This window comes from Schistocerca cancellata, chromosome 4 (genome assembly GCF_023864275.1).
Source record: "Schistocerca cancellata isolate TAMUIC-IGC-003103 chromosome 4, iqSchCanc2.1, whole genome shotgun sequence".
Lineage (NCBI taxonomy): Eukaryota > Metazoa > Arthropoda > Insecta > Orthoptera > Acrididae > Schistocerca > Schistocerca cancellata.
This window is the reverse complement of record NC_064629.1, coordinates 751,657,270-751,677,900: the sequence shown is the minus strand read 5'-3', so window position 1 is coordinate 751,677,900 and position 20,631 is coordinate 751,657,270. Positions and strand designations below refer to the sequence as shown.

The 20,631-nt window shown below is 38.7% G+C and overlaps 1 protein-coding gene across 2 annotated transcripts in view; it reads right to left on the bottom strand.

Moving 5' to 3' along the window:
- Nucleotides 1–19,484, bottom strand: part of LOC126184342 (zinc finger protein rotund-like) — an 883,010-nt gene extending 863,526 nt beyond the window's left edge. For both annotated transcript variants that reach the window (XM_049926719.1, XM_049926721.1), the window contains exon 1: nucleotides 18,666–19,484. In XM_049926719.1, coding sequence (XP_049782676.1) covers nucleotides 18,666–18,803 — 138 coding nt within the window. In that variant the 5' untranslated portion in view covers nucleotides 18,804–19,484. The remainder of the gene's footprint in view (nucleotides 1–18,665) is intronic.
- Between the last annotated feature and the right edge of the window lie 1,147 nt (nucleotides 19,485–20,631).

Below are 20,631 nucleotides of genomic sequence, written 5' to 3'. Positions count from 1 at the left end.
TACCCAAGATGTAAGAAATCAACGGCCATGCCATACGAAGCAAAAAATTACGTGGAAAGACTGTTTTAGAAGTTCCTACTAATGTCATTAAGAAATATTCCGATGCGCCGTAGCAGACGTTGCAAAACAGTGAGATTATCAAAAAATACATCTTACTGTCATAATAATTGTAAATTTTAACGAAAAAATTTCCTTTCTGTAAAATTAAAAAAATATATTTAACGCGTATAAGACCGACGCAATATCAGTTTAACGAAAAAACTTAATTTTTTACTGTTTTTCACTACATTCGAGTAATGAAAATTATGTAAGAGCTCTTGAACATTTGTGACACGTCTGTATTCTCCTATTCTTATATCTACTATGTACTTCAGAACGGCGAAAGACACAAAATACATACATAACGTTCATATGCCCACGTGATTACACCAATGTGAACATGTAGCTGCATTTGAGTTCATCTTTCTTTCAGAGCTCATTAATAAGGAATTTAGAACATAGTGCTTATCAAACATTATTTTTGCAATGGTGAAACAGGAATTAGCACTCACTGCCGAAAAAAGAATTTCCTGTAAAAACAAATTCACAACCGTCTGACCACAAAACAGAAGAATGACTCGATAAGGTCTCCTTAAATCAGACCTAAATTTGTGTGCACAACCACAACGTCAAGTCAGGTCCACAATGGAGAATTAATTTGGAGTGCAGGACTAGCATGTTTTCGCTGAAATGTATGCCTGGCCCTACGCCTAGCTGAAACAAATTCCGAAGACAGCGATCCAGAGGTTGACTGCAGAGACCTTGCAGCTTGCAAGCGTACGCGAATCTGTCCGTGGGTGATCTTTGGTTTCCCTACATGTTTGTGGTACACAATTCGCCATATATTACTCCACTTTCTAAAAATATAAATTTTATAACGAGCTATCGGCATGATTACGTACTGTAAGTTTTGCGTTTGGAATGGTGAATGCAGCTAAATAATGTAACCTGTATAACATTTAGCTGTATTGTGTGGTGTCGCAAACAGGTACGCATGTCGGTAGCTTGTGATAAGAGGAAACACCCTGCTTTTAGAGATAATTATGAAAAAATAGAAGCCCTACGAATAAGTTATTGCGTTCTTACTACTTCTTATTTGCCTTATATCTAGCACATCTTTTGAGGGCAATGTTCTCCATGAGACGGTGAAATGTAAACACTCTTAAGTATCCGGATTCAGTTAGAAGGGAGGGTGGAGGACTGACATTAAATATTACGTTACTAATGTACAACTGTCTTACCTTGAGCAAATACCAGTGGTACAATTACATTTAATTTTTTGATCACGCAAGCGGTTTAGATAACTATGGGCCTCAGGGAAGAATAAATACGTGTTTCTCCTACAAGAACTGGCGAGAATCGCAAGTTCGTAGGCATGTTTATCTTAAAAAAATAAAATAAAAAACTAGTTCACGTCGCGTAAGATACTCGCTATGTTAATACTGCAAGTTGTTTGAGAAATATTATGGGACGTAACTGCTAAGGTCATCAGCCCCTAAGGTTACACACTACATAACCAAAATTATCCTAAGGACAAACACACATACCCATGCCCGAAGGAGGACTCGTACCTCCGCCGGGACCAGCCGCACAGTCCATGACTGCAGCGCCTTAGACCGTTCGGCTAATCTTGCGCGGCATATTGCAAGTTATTCCCGTCGACTCACAAGAGTATGTACATCACGAAAGTCTGATGCTGAATGCTGCTAACGTTTAATGAAGACGAGTTCCGATGGAAGAAAGTGAAATACTTATGATTGTTCTAGGAAGTGGCGGAGAAACTATTAAGTTCTGGGTTTGATATTTTGGGAGGTAATGGTTCTTCATTTTTGTCAACTAATGGTAACGCTTTAAAAACATTAATCATTTCTGAGTGCTTCAGCGTTCATTTTGTGTTTAAGACTCAAACTGAAAGAAACTATCAATTGTGATTAAATGTGATCGGTTGAAATTCACTCACCGGTAACGTCTTGTTTATATCAAGTGGTACTTTCAAAATACAATTCTATACCGTATAATCAAAAAGCATTATACAGATTTGTTTCCTAGGTGGTAAAACTAAATACTGTTAATTTTACAATAAATTTCGATTGAGATAGACTTATAGCGTTATGCAAATAATTTAGAAATCATACAAACGTTGTAGAAGCTGAGTTGAATCATCCAAAAAAAAAGTGCGTTCTTCAAATATTTCGCATTCCACCATCGTTGTTCTTATTGTTTAATTTTCCAAAATTTATGCATCTGTTCTATATCAACGCCTGTCTTCGCATTCTGTCTGCCATTATGCAATATTTCGCGGAAATTACCAACATAAACAACCTCCGTTCTATTTGTTTGTGAATGTTGTGTGGAAAGAGCATGTTTCTGACACCTCTGTATGGGTAAAATTTCTCTAATTTTACCATCGTGACATTATGCGAAGTCTAGGTGAGGAGTTGTATTGGATCCCTCGACTCTTCTCGGTACGTAGATTCGTATGTCGATGATATTCGACTAGCTGAGGCTAGAAAACTCCGTTTCAAGCTGTAAGTAGGCTGTTTATATTTTCTTATTGGCAACGTTACGTAGCGCTCTGTATGAAAATCACTGGCTGTGCTGTGTGCAGTCTGTGGCCAGTTTGCATTGTTGTCAGCTATTGTAGTGTTGGGCAGCTGGATGTGAACAGAGCGTAGCGTTGCGCAGTTGGAGGTGAGCCGCCAACAGTGGTAGATGTTGGAGAGAGATGGCGGAGTTTTGAAATTTGTAAGACTGGATGTCATGAACTGCTATATATATTATGACTATTAAGGTAAATACATTGTTTGTTCTCTATTAAAATCTTTCATTTGCTAACTATCCCTATCAGTAGTTAGTGCATTCCGTAGTTTGAATATTTTATTTAGCTGGCAGTAGTGGCGCTCGCTGTATTGCAGTTGTTCGAGTAACGAAGATTTTTGGTGAGGTAAGTTATTTGTGAAAGGTATAGGTTAATGTTAGTCAGGGCCATTCTTTTGTAGGGATTTCTGAAAGTCAGATTGCGTTGCGCTAAAAATATTGTGTGTCAGTTTAAGCATAGTCTTGTATAATTTTTCTAAGGGGACGTTTCAAAACCGATAAGCTCTCCCTTGACACTTCCCATTTCTTTGGTTAAACGTTTTCGGTAACGATCACAGACTGAAAAGCAGGCAGTACTGACGAAGAACTTGGAAGAGAGATTAGTTAGCGGACTGGTCCGTAGATAAGTTACATTTTTATAAAAATTCTTCCATTAATTAGAAATAGAAAAAAAAGTCAATTGAATGGTTTATGACAGCAATACGACTAGGCTACTTACAAATATAAGGCGCGGTACCTATTATAAAGGTAGAGATCGACAGTTGATGTAATTTCGATCATTTTGAAGTAAAATAATGGAATGGCATGAGCTAGACGAAAGTACAGTTTTAAAAATACAGAACGTACTTTGTGTTCTAGCTAGGTAATAGCTAGTAGCAATACGGTAAACAACCGTCTGGTGTCTCCATAAGTTAGCGAAGAGAGCTACAGAATCTTCTGCATCGTGGTATAGAAACTGTAAACATACACTAATGTAGCGAAACGTAAAAAAAAGATGTAAAACAATTGTTACCCCACTCGCGCTAGCACTAAATGCGGAAATACGACGGGGCATTAGTGTATTGCAAAATATTTTTAGTGACGTGTTAAAAGAGCCTTCGATCGCAAAACACATCCTTCGGCGGGTCTGTCACCTGTCTTGAAGACGAGACCATGCGAATGCAGAAACCTTTTCTTGGTATAGATACGTTGGACACCAGGAATACAACCTGCATGAAAATGCAGCTTCAGACGATTTATTTCTTTCTTTTTAGTTTCTAAAATCATCACTTGCTTCACACCTGCAGAGGGAGGTGTGTTTCTGAGTAGTGTGTCGTCTCCCCCTGAGGCATAGCAGAGTATACCTCCACTTTTATTTTAGGTTTATGGCAATAAGTCTTGCTACTAACAGCACCCTGCTTTACGTGCTGCGTCGACACTAGAGGATGGCGGCATATTTGGGGAGGAAAAGGTAGGGCTACAGGGGAGGTAGGAGGCCCATTTTATATATTACAAAAAAAAAAAAAAAGCCATCTTCTTTATTCCTTGAAGAACAGCTTCTCCACTATGTCAATATACGAAACAACACATTTTATCGTTTTGTATATCTTCTGCAGTTTCTTTGTTGTCAGTCTGATTATTTTTATCTTTCTAGTATATAAAAGCTTGTTTTTTGAACGCACTTGTGAAAACGTGAATTGTTATCGTAAAATGTCAGTAACAAGAATAGGATATCTTGGGCGGTGGTGGATAACAGAACGCAGTTACCTAGTGGCAGAAATGTGAAGAAAGGCCACTTAAAATCTTTTCCACTTAGAATGCTTCAAAATAAAAGAAACGAAACACGTATGACAATGGAAGAAACAGACACTCAGGGACAGGCCTCACAAAATAAGGAGACAATACATTTAAGTTTTCGCCCTGTCAGCGAATGGCCTAAAGAATGCAGATGGCAGTATTGTTTTTATTCAGTATCTTGATCTCAGGAAATGACACAGTGATAACATATTATAAGACTAATAAATTCTTCTCAAACGTCAGGTTGTTCGTCGTTGTACATGTTAACGTGGAATAACTGTTTACTCAAACTTAAGAAGCGAAGATTTTCTAAAACTTCGAAACTAATATCTTGATTACGTTTAAAAGATTACGTTTAAAACGTTAAACTACTTTATATAACAATATGATGTGAAAAATGAAGATTACAGTGTTACAAAAGCATAGAGCTGGTTAACAGATCCTGGAAAACAACGATGATATTAGACTTTCTGCTGCAATGGACATGCTTCGCGTCAACATCACTGCCAAAACACAAGCAAAATTAGTATGAATTTGATATTCGATAAGAGGTTGTAACAGCAGTCCTTAGATGATGGTGTCCTCTTCGTAAATCTCTAACGACTAAATTAACAGCTCTAAAATATTCCAAACGTCCTGACTGGACGACAAGGACTAGTATAATATTGCAGTCAAATGAAAATAGTATCCAACTTCATTGATTTAGCAGTGTGGTGGTTATGAAATAATAAAATAAAGTATGCACTCCGAAAGGAATTGCATACAAAGTTTCGTCTACGTCCTGCATTGAGTCACAGCACGCAGACAGTACTTGAGCTTCCGTATACAGAACTTCAAGATCAAGGGAAACGCCTACTGTGGAACTACGCATAAGGTTAACCCGCCTTCATAAGTTTACACGCACAGAATACGCAAACTGTCTGTGGTGACTGATCTAGGCAGCTGCAAGCAAGCACGTATTGTGTGCGAGTACCTGCCTCACGTCCTCCGCCGGTACAGGTGCTGTTCTGTCAATCCTCATTTGCTGGGTGTAATTAGGTTATGTCTATGTGCAAATGAATAAATGCCTATTTGTCAGAAGCGTTTCGGCTTCATTTCCTGAGATATCATGAAATACATGTTCGTGTTTACTTAAATACAGTACTTTTAACCTACTTATTGTGCCGTTGTACTTATGTACTACAAAACGTTCTTACCCTGGCATTATAAGTAACAAAACATATGTGTACAGGAAAGTTAAAAGTGCTGCATTAAAATAAAAAAAAATGTATCTCAGGCCACCCAAGATGCTCTAATAAATTAAGAGAAATGGGTTTAGAGATATAGGACTGCGTTTATTCAATTGCCAAGAGACGTAGTATAACAATCATTAATGTATTACTACCAAAACAACTCCTTAGCAGTAGTAATTCTTGGTATAGAACATTACAAAATGCATAATTCATTTTAGACATCTACATCTTATGACATTTAACTGGTCAGCAGCTTTGCTATAGTGAATGCGACAGAAGAGTCATAGCAGGGTGCCGCACTTGGCAGCGCGGCTGCAGACACACTCAGCTCAAAGTACACCTTAGGCGAAAACTGCGTGCAATAAATGTTTTAATTTAATTATGACTTTTAACAAGATGTTTCACGTATCAAAGTCAGCTGCATCGTGTTAACTGCTTCTCAGTTTTAAGTGAACTGTATTACATCTTTTACGCAATATCTTTTCTACATTCTAATACAGCGCACTATCAGCGCTGTTCCTCTCGCAACACGGTGCAGGGGTCTGCGCGATGCAAAGTCGATTTAGTAAACTTTTAAACGCCACGGAATGTTGTCACAAGTGTACTATAGTGCTGTTCCTTTTAATTTGCAGCTCGTGACTATCATGTTAAATAAATTTGACCGCCGGAGTGAGTGTTATGATTGTCACGGTCCAAAATTCGCCTTTAATGTTATATAAGATAATTAGCGTTCTTAAGTCATGATATTGGCAGAAATCTGTGGGAATTTGTTATGAAGACTGTTGGTTGTGTATTCTAACAATGTTCTTTCTAACGAAACAGGTTGTGAGATAATAAATTTGTACCAGTATTACTAAGGTGCTTTCTTATTACTTTTAATAATGAATTGTAGCTTTTTCTATGTGTCCAGTTACTTAGAGCTAAAATGTTATAAACATTGAAACATGTGGAAAACAATTATTTTAAAACCGTAATAGTTGCACGTCGTACACTGACTATTTGCGCCAAGTACAAAGCCGAAATCAGTATCACACTGAGTCACTTTAATCCCGAGTAACGTCCTAGTGGAAGTCTTTCTCTTAGCTATAAGGTTTTTTTTTGTCTAAATGACTATGGTAAGGATGTTTTGTTGATTTTGTTATAGAATAAAAGGAAGGGCGAGAATAAAAAACTCGTATCACGCCTCATTGCACGGACGAGTCACCAATCAACAGGGTCACATCCTTCCTCTTATTAGATCTACTCTTTTTTTCTATTTTCACCCAATATTTCTTCGTTGTATTGGACTTCAGGATACAAAAATATGTTAACATCATCCAGTCGATAGTTCGAAATTCAATGCAGAAGAGGGATTTAACTAATTTGACAATACAATTATTAGAAAAGAAAGTTATGGCAGATGTAGAGAGAGTATGTGACGTGTGCTCCAAATATGTAACTACATAAAGTTTGAGTTCTGTGTTCCGAAGCCGATCGCAGCCACAGAGCTTAGACTTTCCAGAAGTTAATATCAGCCATATTGAGAAATTCTATACACGTAGTGAATGAAGAGACAGTTGCAAAACAGTTTCAACGGTTGCATAAACCATGCTGTCACGATGCATTTTTGAAACATTTGATGACAGAATACGTATAATACAGTAAAATTTACATGAACACCATGGCAGCGGTCGAGGGAATAAGAAAAACTCAGTTTTCGGTAGAAACTGCAAAAAATCGCCTTGTAGAACGATAGTACACGAGTCATGATTTAGTTTCAATTTTAAAGATCTTTAACGTTGTTGCAATAAACACGACACCTAATTGTGACTCAGAAGAAGAATCCCCTACGCCTCGAAAGTGGAAGATCGGCATAAGAAATGTAATAAACTTTTGTTTGATTTTCACCCTATATCACTTCGACATCTTTAATTTAGAGTTACAGAAATATATTAACTTAATTCAATCAAGCGGTTGAAATGCGATGAAAATTATGGAAGGAAGAGAAATCAGTACTGTATTGTGACTTGACTTAAATGATTCGACTAAAGAATTACTTCAGAAGTAATGAGTTCTGTATTCGCAAGAATATTGTAACCACAGACCTTAAGCTTTGTAGAAATTAATACGAGGCACTCTGAGGAGCTTTAGGTAGGCACAGAGTAGAAGGTACGATGCGAACAGTCCTTCCATCAATAGAAGCCATAAAAAAATTATGCATTTGTGAAATATTTCGTGGCAGAACACATCAACTGCAGCAAAGTTTAATTGATAATAATTGAAGCTCCTGAAAGATGGCGACAAACTCAGTTTTTGATATAGACAGAGAATAAATGACAGTCAGATTACAGTATGTCTCTAAGCATCGTATCGAGGAATTCCAACCCTTTAAAAGTTTTGATTAGAAGCGGATGTGACACTTTCTTGTTAAGACTCGGTATGAGATAAATATCCTAACGATAGTCTTGTTATATCCAGAAACGCTAGTAGATAGCATTTGGAAGGTATTCGTGCTATACGAAAGAACAGAAAGAACAATAAAAATTAACCTTTTGTTGTTGGCAATAGTTGCTTAAATATCTACTGACAATGATTCTTTGATTGGCCAACCACTTAAATTTTAATGATTCGGTAATACACGTGACTACTACAGAACTGTGTATCCCGGTATTCCGATATAACGACTCGCTTTTCGAAAAGAAAACTTGGGGCATTTGATGTAGTGGTGGGGTTGGAGGACAGGAGACGAACAGCCCAGCACGGCGCGTGTGTAGACATCCCGCGCGGGTCACCTGCCCAAGCAGTGGTATACGTCTCGGGCGATTTGCATAGCGGCCTTCTAGCGTCAACGCTTTAACCACGTGCGATCGTGGACTATTAATAAACCGTAGCCAATAAACAGACGCTTAACTCGAAATTTTTATGCAAATGTAATTGTAGCCGATAATAAATGTAGTTAGCTACTGTGGTAAATTCATATAGACACTCCTGTACGGCAACAATCAAAAAGAGACTTAGATATTTCTCATTACACGTGCATTCTAGTGTCCTCAGTGCCACGCGGGTAGTTCAGAAGTACAAAGCAAAATGTGTCATACACCAATACTAAATTGATGGATTCAACAATGCTGAAGTTTACTAAGATAATACTTTTAATTCCAGAACGTCAGTTCAATTCTGTCTTATTGAACGAAACTACTTGCAAAGGTAATTTTGTGTATCAACAAATACGAACTTACGTCGTATTCGCTAGAGTTGTCGTAAGTTTGTCAAATATTTTTATTATATTTTCTGGTGAATTTTGTTCTCTGTGTGTTTTGCTGACTGTGTGTCACTAGGTGTGACTACTCTTATATTTAGTATAGTGTAGGCACAGTGTTCTGCGTGCTTCCATCTCTAGCGCTGAAACTGGTAACTGTTAAGTCAAACTTTAATACTGCCAAGATACGACATGGTCAGTGATCCAGAAAAATGTAGAATAAATTTATTTCCGTCAATGATCACAAAATTATTAGGAAAAGGATCTACCAATTTTGTGATCATAGACGGAAATAAAGAACTTTATTCTTTAATATTGAGTCAAAAATGTATTTGTGTTATCGGAGAAATCAGCGAAAAATACAGCATCTGCATCTAAATCTGTGCTCTGCACGGCACCTTACGATGTATGGCGGAAGGTACTTCGCGTGCCAATATCCAAATTAGTTCGCGATTGGTGTGTAGGGAGCTCGACTCTTTGTAAACCCACCTATGAGCTCTAATTTCTCTGATTTTTCACCGTGATCGAGATTTTTGTCGATAGTGTAACTTTCTGCTATATATGCTGGGCAGATAAATCAGCCACATTCAAATTTCAAGTGTCCCTGTTTATATATACAATATACAAAGATTTCATGGTGCGTGGGGAGTATATTCCTCCAGACTGTGCTGCCTGTGCGTAAAAGTCACTGGTGAGGGGTCAGAAGTAAGTTTAGATGGAGACGTACCTTCTGCTTAGGCTTTCGACGAGACTAGTCAGGAAAAACTTTTGAAAAAATGAGTTGCAGAATGGTTTTCACTCTGTTTTAGTCTAGTGATTGGACAGCCTCATTTACCTGATGTAGTATTTTAGGTCTTTCGCATGCTTTTATCCTCGTTATAAAAAAATGTGTGTGTGTGGGTGTGTGTGTGTGTGCTTTTATGAACATTTTTTTGGATAATTATTATACTTTAGTTATTGGTAATGTTTATTTGTATTGCCATTTTAACTACGTGGGCATTTAAAGACCTAGCTTTTATGCGTCCAAACAAAGATAACATCGTAATGAAAAAATTTATGTTTTTCGGGTAACGTGTTGCTATTGGCTTTAATATTGATATTAAAACTACTTTTGTCAAGTAACTGTAACTCGCCTTTCAAGTCAAGCTACCTGACAGCTGACTCATGTATCGTATGGGTTAAAGTGTGAAATAAGTCTTTGCATTTTAATTATAATATTAACACGAGCATGCATAAAACGTGTTTCCACACAATGGCGTAAATTACAGTTACATACCCACTAGCACTCATTTGATTGGTAATGAAAAATCACTTAAAATGTGTTATTGACTATGCTAAATTTAGACTGATTGACCTTTATATGGGAGCATACGCTAATAATCGGTTAAGTTCTTCATTGCAGGTCATTGGTCACATATATTTCGTGGCACAATTTAAAAAAAGTGCCTCTGTCTGGAAACAATATAGCTGATTTGAAAGAGACAATATTTCAAAATCCGTTAATTATACGAGGTGAGCAACAGGTTTTTACATAGGTTCAGGATGCCAGAAAGGCATAAAACTGAACAAAAAAAGTTCATTACAGGATTTTGAACTATGGGCGCCGAAACACTTGGTGAATAAAGTCTATTTTTCATCAACACGAACCAAATTATTGAGAAACGCGCCATGTTCTGGCGTCTATAGTGGAAGCCACATCAAAAAATTGTTGTTCATCTCAGCGATGTTTCTCGTTGTTGACATTTCTACAAAGGATCGAATTTTGTTTGACGCTGTTGCAAAGTAATACGGTATGTGACGTCGGCCGGATGCCTCAGTTCTTAGTGTTGTCGGAGTTACCGGGTGACAGAAAAGATGTCTTCTAGCGTGTCATTACAAATGTGTACCAATCTATAATTTATTATTAAACTGTAGGAGAGCAGAAACTTATTTTTAAAAAATCCGAAACAAGTTAAGATCGACTCATGATACACAGAAATTCTTCTTGAGGATTAGTCTAAGTTGAGGCACAGAAATGTTAATAATGCATGCGGACGTGTCGTACTTCTGTATGTTTGTTTCGGGTGATAAAAAAGATTACATTCCTTAAGAGTGCTATCGCGTAACTCATTCACGCTTAGCTTTTTCTGGTTCATTGTCATTCAGTTTTATATGTCCATAAAAACTAATCTTTTATGCTCCGTCAGTTTCCAGCAGTCTCCTATTACCAGCAAAAAGCAAAGCCTGCAGCGATAACATTTAATAAAACAGCAGTCTGTTTTCGGATGACGTACGGTAGTATATAGAGATATGTGTAAAGTGAGATTTAACGGAAAAGAAAATTGAATATTAACTCTAGAAATGAAGTTTAGCTACCAAACGACGTTAAAATACCTCTAAAAATAACAGCCAGAGGATATTTCATAACTCCTAATCGTCTTTACGAAACTTGGTGATTTCTTCAATTTTTGTTTAGAGGTCTGACAGTGAAAGGATAAGTTTTGTACTTTTTACAAGTGGCCAGATCAGGCAGATTTAGCTAGAGATGAAAAGAAAACGGAACGAAATTTTGGTCTATCTTTTTCCACTGCTGTCTAACTACCCTGTTAAAGCTCCTAAAAGATTGAGGTGACAGAGTAGTAAAACAAGAACGTACGAAGCTGAAGCTCTCTCATAACGGAAGGAATACGGACGCGATGGGTTTCTGCATTAGTTTTGATAGGCTGACGTGTTAACAACAAGCCTTCAGAGTCAGAAAGAACAATACTTCTGCGTTGCAACCAATCGTATCAATACAGCTATAACCACTGCGAGGACCAACATACGGCGTTGGGAGAAGTGAACAGCGAAACTGTAAGTGATTGTACAGTGTGTGGTTCGCCAGTCATGTCAATGAACATGTCCTGTTTGCAGCAGATACGCGAATGAAGACCTGCCTATTTCGCGCATAAAATAACATAGAGCAAGAATAGCTCGAAAAAAGATATAAACATCTTTTCTTAACCAGACACACAAAAACTGTGACTGTTAGTGTCACCAAGAATATTCCATCGAAGACAGTACATACGGTTTGGGACGATATATGGCTTCATTGAAGTAAATCTCGCCGGGCTCACTTCTACAGTGTATTGTTTGGTTTGCGATTATTTAAAAAAATAAGAAAGTCTAAAGAATGATGAAGTTTTGTTTAGCGTCAGAAAGTAAATTTTGGCGCGTAATTATTTTCAGTTAACGTGATGTAAATTGAAATCATTTATTTCATACCCGCTTGGTGATGTCCTTCGGAAAGGCAAGAAGTTCGCGTGAAACAGTATTCTTTCTAGCTCTTATTGAATATTTCACAGCGGTATAGACTATTCAGCTACACATGGAATTTTAAATTGAGTCGTAGTAAGTAACGCAACGCTCCTTAAAACATTATCAATGCGGGCTCAGTAATATAACCACGGCGCTACATGACGGTTTGGACTAAGCCGCGAAATATGTTTCCCGTTTTTCTTATTAGAGATTAATTTTAACTGTTATTAAAAGGAATAATACTTAAACAATTTCTGTCATATACTGTATGGGTACGCTTGCCAGCAGGCTGGAAGTGTGTTCTGTATAATACATAGCAAGCACACAGGGCTCCACCAACATTTTGCTATTGGACATAATGGGATGAAAGTTTACTTTGATGGCAGCTTTAAGAATATTTGAAAGAGACCGTCAGTAGTGCATAGAAGCGGCACATATTATAATTTGTATGATTATTATATCATAAATGTTACAGTAAGATTGATTTAGACAACAGAAATGTAGCGATGCACAAAATATAAAATCAAATAATAAGAAATCCAACAAGGGCAACGCTGCAATCGTACGGTAACAAATACTCTGCCTTTACAACATTGAAATTATTGTTTCGCAATGGATACTGTCAGAGAAACGAAGTACACAACACTTAGTTCTAGGGATCGGTTCCTTCTCTTAACAGTTTCTCATGCTCGACAATGGCAGTTAAACATTTAACGTTGGAAACCTTTATAATATATTATCCGGAGCAGAAATGGGTAGCAAAAGCGAACGTGGTCCTTGTTTCGATATTTGGCCAGGGAGTCGCACTTAGTCCTATAGATGCTTAACTAAATGTTTAAAATTCACTGACGGTGTAATTATTGTACAAGGCTCTGAAGGCAGCTGCTACGTGTGAAAGACCACCTGTTCGGACCAGACGCAGGACGTATCGTATTTATAAAGTTTTTTTGTTTTTTGAATAAAAGTATATTTAGCTTTCAGTTAAAAGCCGGAAGCCGTGATTAAATTTCACACCGCGGAGAAGCCAAAACTGCGATATAACCAAGCTGCAGAATGAGCTTGTATTAGTATCCAGAGCAACTAGTTTCACCAGCTTTAGTCCTTGTCAGCGCAAGTATTGGAGACAAACAAATCAATATGTTTTGCCTATTTATACCGATTGTGAGTTTTAGATGAATATTCCTGGACAGATAATAGTTCAAACTGAATCTTTTAACTGCGTAGATACGTGTGGCGTACAAATAATAAATCCGACGAAAGCTTTGTGAGGCGCTAAATATTTTCCCTACCGATGCAGTACATACATTATCTAATGAAATTTGTCGCAAATAATCCATTGTGAACTAAAACAAATAGTAATGTGCATTGCTGCAATGATGTTTATTGCGAAAAAAGGAGTAAATTACGCTGTGACAAAAATTTTCGACCACTTGCCTTACATTTTAAATTAACTAGCAAGTGCAGAAATTCGATTCACAAACAAATTCGAAATATTTATTAATGGCATCGCCTTCTCTTCCGGAGCAGAATTTTAATTTATACAAGTTCATTACTATTATAAAAATAAAGTGATTCTTAGTATCGATGAAATTTATACATAAATGAGCAGTATGTTCCCGAGACCCTAAATCAGTTTTGAGTTCTGATGCGTGCTTCCGTTATTAAGATGCAGCTTGAAAATTATCAGCTGGACACGAAGTTACCATTCCGCCATAACAAGCGGCAGTTTCAGTTTTGTCTGAATATATTACGACAAACTGCAACAGAACACTATGCAAATTCATCTATAAACGGACACCTGTTTTCTTGTACAAAAGTTATTTGTGGTTCCAGATACTTGCTTCCATATAAGGCACAGAGGGCGAAACTGTCAAATGAACACGAATCTAGCAATCGTCTGTAAAGAGCAGCAATTTAAATTTGCTTTGCACGGGCTGTGATGTGGAGTAGGTTGCAGGCTACAGGTGTGGAGGCGAGGATGTTTGATTGAAAGAGGCGGTGTGAGGGCGCGTCGCTAATGCGGCCCTTCTGTCGCGCCGATTAGTCTCAGCCGGGAATATGTTAAAAAGAAGCGGACGAGCAACAAATTTTCGGCCGTTCTCGGCGAGAAGCGAGAAGAAAGGAGTTGGGCCGGCCACGGCCGCGTCACGGGCTCCTCTTCTTTCCACAAACTGTTGCGGGCCATTATTTTTTAATGCACTGCGCCGACTGAAGGGCGCCCGACCGATCCGTTCTGTGAACATTTCTTCGGCCAATCTAGCCACCAGTGCTCACTGGACTAAAACTTGCTAGCCGCATTACATTTACGTTTCATTGACGTTATTTGGTACATGCTGCTTAGATTTACCGATGTATTCTTTTATCTGTGCGTGTTACAGTACTTTTGGTTGTCTACCACACTTACGAATGTGGGCTATGTCATCTTCAGGCAAAAGTTCATAATGTTCTGTTACTTGAAACAGTAATCTCATTCTGCCCAAGACCGCACTGACTTCGCACTAATGTTTGTTAAATGATACTATTTTCCTCTACGGCTGTTTTTAGTCCACATAATTCTTTGTCATCCTGACGTATAATTTATTGTTGTCGTTTAACTCAAATCAGCCACGCAAAGAAAATGGTTTGACGTAAAAGGAAATCTTGTCGTAAGAACATCATATATATTTGAAAATTACGTTTAAGGATTGGGCCTGAACATAATTACAGCATATTTGAATGTTACTAATTTGAATTTTCTTCGAGTGAAGTTAATTTCTTTCAGACGTCTGTAAACAAAACTGTTCTCCTTTACATTAAAAATTTTTCGAGGCACTAATTTTTTGTTCCGGTGTACCCGACGCCCCATAAGGAGCATTTAGATATACTTACGATCAGCTCTTGTAATACATGTCCCGTAATAGCAAATTAATGTAGTAGCGACACAGATAAGTTAATATTATGTTTATCTACTTTCCCATTGCCATTTGCCCCAGAGTTCATACTTTATTTTTATTTTCCTTTTCACTGTGTTTGCAACCTTCACTCTTGGTTAAAATTATTACGAAATTTTTATGCCCTACTATTTGGTTAAAACCACCTTTACGATACATGAAAGAAGTAAGCACTCCTGAGAAATTTTCAAGCGCGTTTACAGGCATCTTACGTTGTTCACTGTCCACTGTACTCTGTAAAGCGGGATAAGTGGCTTGGTTGCTTTTTTCCAGTCATATCGAAGTTTTATTAGGAAACCAGAAATTCATATGGTCTGGGCATCGATATCGAGAAGAACATTTCCCAGTTTAGGTGAATTATCTGCAAAGACATAAGATGTGGACAAAGACAACTGCGTCGGGATGACGAGCTGAATACACTTGAAAACTGTTAGCTTTGTACAGTGCCCTCTGTATTTCAATGTGGAAGGAAAGCTATGTGGAAGTGGTGCACGCACACGCATCCAGTTGTCCAAACTTTAGTATCTCCTACTACCGACAGAAGAATCGACTACTTTTCATCTGTTGCTTTGCTAGTAGAATTTTCTAGAACGCACTAGTGGGCATAGTTACAGTATTACTTTCATACTTGACTGAAGAAGAAGTGCAGTAGCGAACTGTAAACTGCCTGGTATAGGCCTAACTGTGGTCTTGTCTGTAGAATATAATAACGCCGAGCCGGCGGCTGAATTGCGGGCGGTATTTTCCCGCGCAACACACTGCACATCCAGAGATTCAAATTTACCTGTTTAAAACGATGATAAGTGATGAATCTGAAGTGTTGATTCTTTCAGGAGCTAGAAGTCTGCAAACGAATTCCAGCTATTTAGAAAATCGCTCAAAGAACGGAAGTGGAGCGTGGCAGTATGTTGTAAAATCTGTGTTTAATTTTTCATTACTTTGCTTTGCAAGGAACGCTCATAAAACGAGGTTGGTGTAGTAAGTGATATTACTCATATCTGGAAAAAGTGTGGTAGACAACACGGACGAGATCATACAGCAGACAAATAATAAAAACTATTTTGCTAGATGAAAAGGATAAGTTAATATTTTATGTTGTTGAAAATAGTTTAGGTGTAGCATTGTCACTGCAGGGGTTTATTGACACTGCCCCCCCGCCACTCAAATATGTTTTTCTGTTTCATATTAAAACACAACACAAAGAAAACTCAGTTTTCACAGGAAAGGGGACTGGCGCGTTCAGCCTCTACTAAATTTCTTTTCTCTCTCTCTAATTAGTAAACATTACAGAAAAAGACTTTTAAGGTTTTCCCGCGTGGTTTTCATGATTTATGTTTCAATTAATTTGTATGTGCCTACCATTAAAGTAAAGGTGGCGTAATATGTTTGCAATATCCCCTTCTGTTATAAGATTAACTACTCTCTTGTCTAGCGAACATGAATTGTAAATATTTGCCAGATGGCGGCAAAACGAAGAACAACAAAGGAGGAAATGGGTTTCAGAAGATCCTTGTAAAAAGATACTTCGTGTCTGTTTTGTGCAGTGTATAAACAAATTAACTGTCTTAGTACCTTCTAGCGTACTGAAATGTGGGGACGAAATGAACATTTCATCGGATAGCTGTACAATAATAGATACACGATCCTACTAACGGGCCTACACGAATCACAACAGAGAACTTGCATTTTACTTATACAACGTGTGTTAACTGATATCACTTGCTGATGACATTCGTAGTGTATGTTTCCAGAGGGGGAGATATATATTTCTTAGTTGAAAATCACCACAGAAGTGTCGGCCAACACATCGCCTTCCAATATGGAACAATATTCCATGTTTCCCGCTGATGTTCCATTTGACTCGGGCGCAAAGAAATGTCAGATTACAATTCCGAATATTTATATTTTCATTTATACTCTACGCAAGACCGAAGAGTGGATATCTTTCGAATGCCTATCACGCGGACATTTTTTATAAGCTGTTCAGCTGCTTGTTGCATTTATTTAATTATAATAATTGCTAGAAGATGTAACGTCACTGTTGTAGCTGAAAAAATTAATGTTGATCTTCAACAAGTTCTTCAGCAATAATAGAAGAATAAAAAACGTTAATAGGAAAAAATGAAATTTATAACCCGTAACAATAACAACCGGAAAGTAAGCGCACAAAAAATTTAATACGAAACTAAAGACTTGTGGGAAGTGTGACTATGTTTAAAAGCGAAATTTAGGAATTGAACAACGACGCCTATCTGCGCACTTCATGTTGCAAATGTTATGGTTTTACGCAAATCAAATGCGAAATTACACAGAGGAATGCAAAAACAATACGCAGAATCGCAGACGTACGAACAAGACATTTTACAGCATATCAAAAAGAGATGGACTTTTATCCGCGCATGTTTACACGACGAGGGAATCAATCTGTCAGCTCACGTGTCTTTTTCACTGACGTTAAACGGATTCAATCTGATTCATGCCTCATGTTTTGTTAGAATTATGACAACAGAGACGTTTACCGCCAGCAGATGGACTGGATCAAAATTTTCCACTGCTGTACTCAATCCCACAGCGCATCTAAGCAGTTTATAATTCATAACATAACCCACAATTAAACAAAAGTAGAAGATGTTTCAGTAAGTACGTAACTGGGCTGCGCAACTATATCATGTCTCAATGCACCTACGTTGGCTAATAATACTCATCTCGAACATTGGTCTTCAATATTTGTGAAACTTACGAAAATTTCCAAGAAATGTGGCTAAACGTTATCAAAGTATTGTTTGCGAAAAATGCTCAGGCGGCATACCATCAGAGACGCTGCTTCTGGACAGTAATTTTAAGTTCCAGTTGGGCAGCACATTCACTGGTGGTGTAACATGGTCACTTCTTACCATCGAAATACTCGTACCTAATTATGATTCAATTGTATCGTCCAAGATATAAGCACAAAACGCTGCTGCTCTTATCCACAAATCACTACAACGACATGTTGTTTAAAAAATAATATATATATTAGTGCATTACAGTCTTTATGAAATTTTGTAGAAAAGTCAGCGATGCAGATAATAGAAGCAAATTCCAAACATTTTCGTGACTCGCTTCGTCTACTGTATTTATTATTCTGTATTTCACAGGCATAGATGATCAAAGACTATGTTTTGTAAACGAAATTTTTCTAGCTAATTTTTTCTCATACTAAATCCACAGGGAAAAAAACTCTGTACGTTTACACTCGTAAATTTGTTTTCAAAGAATTTCATGTGCATATCGTTTCAGCAGTTTCCATGTAGTTTTGCGTCAAATGCCAGTTATAATTTTTACGACGCCAACTACATGCAACACTCGCAGTGACTGTTACGTGCTTAACTAGTTATCTGTACTTGCATATTAGTAAATAAATAAGTTATCACTTTGTATTCATCTACTTTGATAGATTATCTTGGCCTAGCACACAGAAGACATGTATTTTTATCTTGCATACCGGTACCACGGGTTGTGTTTGACAACTACAGGTATGCACGGGAAACAGGTGCGTTTGAAAATGGCGCTATTTGTATTGTGCACTGGACTTACCTTGGTCTGTGCAGCGTAATCTAACGCCAGCATGCAGTCGTTGTAGCCGTTCTCCGTCTTGATGGTTGTGGACATGGGGTTCGCCGGCGGGCAGAATTGCCCCAGCTGGCTCACAGAATCTCGATACCACGGGTACATCTCGCTGGCGTCGATTGTTGCGGCGGCCGGCGGTGCAGTACTGGGACGATGACGTAGGTACGTAGGTGCAAAGTCTACCCCGATAATGTCGTAACGTACATGTCGGGAGAAACAGACAGATATAGTTTAACTATGCTGACAAGCTGGCAAACGCACTGGCACACGCGACGTCGGCTGCTGCAAATCTGTTTTGACACGGTGGGGTGGCGCGCCAGTTCTCCTGGCGCCAGCTCCCCAACCGCGCGCCTAATTGTTGCCGTGCTGACAGCTTCCCATCGCTATTGTTGCCATTTAGGCCCCTGCAGGAAAAGTGCTTCTGCTTCGTGCAGACGACACTGGAGTTCGCGGCAACTGTCACTCGCCGCAGACGACTGTCAACTGTCGGAAACTTCACAAAATACCCGGCCGCGCGCGCGCGCGGTTGCTTTCGGGCAATATAACACTCAAATTAACAGCGGGCGACACTGTCTGGCGGCAAGTCGCTTCGAAATGCGAGCGTCGGACGCCGGCGGCGGGTTCTTCATCGTTGCGGCGCTCGCAGCGGCTGACATGCAGAATAACGGGCGAAAATGTGACGCGGGAGCGCAGGCGGCAGCGGCCGTGAGGTGTATATCTGGCCGTTTCGTTTGGAACACCGCACGAAATACAAACAAGAAGGCGCACGCGACACCCCGATCTCCCGCTCCCGCTCGCCTGGCTGGCGGCACTTCGGCTGCTCTCGGCTGCCCCCTTCGGCTACTGTCGTGCGTGATGACGGAAAGGGTGCCTCCTCCAGCCCCGCTGCTGCCCCCACCACCGGCCGGCACATGTACGCGGCTACCACTCGCGTAGCGCCATTCATAATGCGCTGCGCTCCGATGCACGCTGCCACGCTGCTCGATATCGCAGCGCATCTACAGCCAAATTACCTTCCGAAATGCGCTCCTTGCTTTGTTTACTCGTTTCTTACACCGCCAGAACCAGAACGATTTCTCCCGAATCGCCACTTCAGGGTGCTGAACTCTTTCCGTTGCCCCTCGAGAGAAGAAATGTATGAATTAATATGCGCCACGTGTTTGTCTACGTTTAAGGGGCACTCGAACAGTAAGATAGCCATCACCAAATCGTTCTGTCATACTGATCACTGCTTGCTATAGAGCACAGTTTACGCCCACCGTACGCGAAGACAGAATTGTCTCTAGTCCGAAGCAGTGAAAGACTTAAGCCAAAATTCTGTATTATATTACTGACCAGTCAATAATACTTTACCCTACCTATTTCTATGTACCTAACGACTCGTAACGCAGTGCAGAGGTAAGTATAAATGTATTTCAACTCTAAAAAAAGTCTTAACTGTAAAACATTCTAGTTTTATCAAATGTTGGTAGATAGTTTTCGATATATCTAAATTCGTGTAAATCAGAATTAAATGACGGGACTGTTCAGCAGTCGTCAATACGTGCGTGTTACCATTCTTTTAAATTCACACTTTCCGAATTCTCTATTACCTCTTTGGTTTTTCCTTTGACATTGTCAGGGTTCTTGTTTTGCACTGTGTTAGACTGAATATAGTAACTGATATTCTCCCTTCAATCAGCGTTGCTGAATAAATGTTAACTGGACTATTGACACTGGAATAGACGATTTATCAGCAGTTACATACAACTTATAAAATGTATAGAATTGTGTTTTATTATAGCACGCACGCATAGTTCACAACAAATATTTTTAGAGTTACACAGGCTGTAGGCTCTGAGATGAAAATTACGCAGATGTTAGATGATCTTAGACTGAGTTCTCTGAGATAAGGCACCAGTGGTCGGAAATGAATATTTCTTTTTTTTTTTTT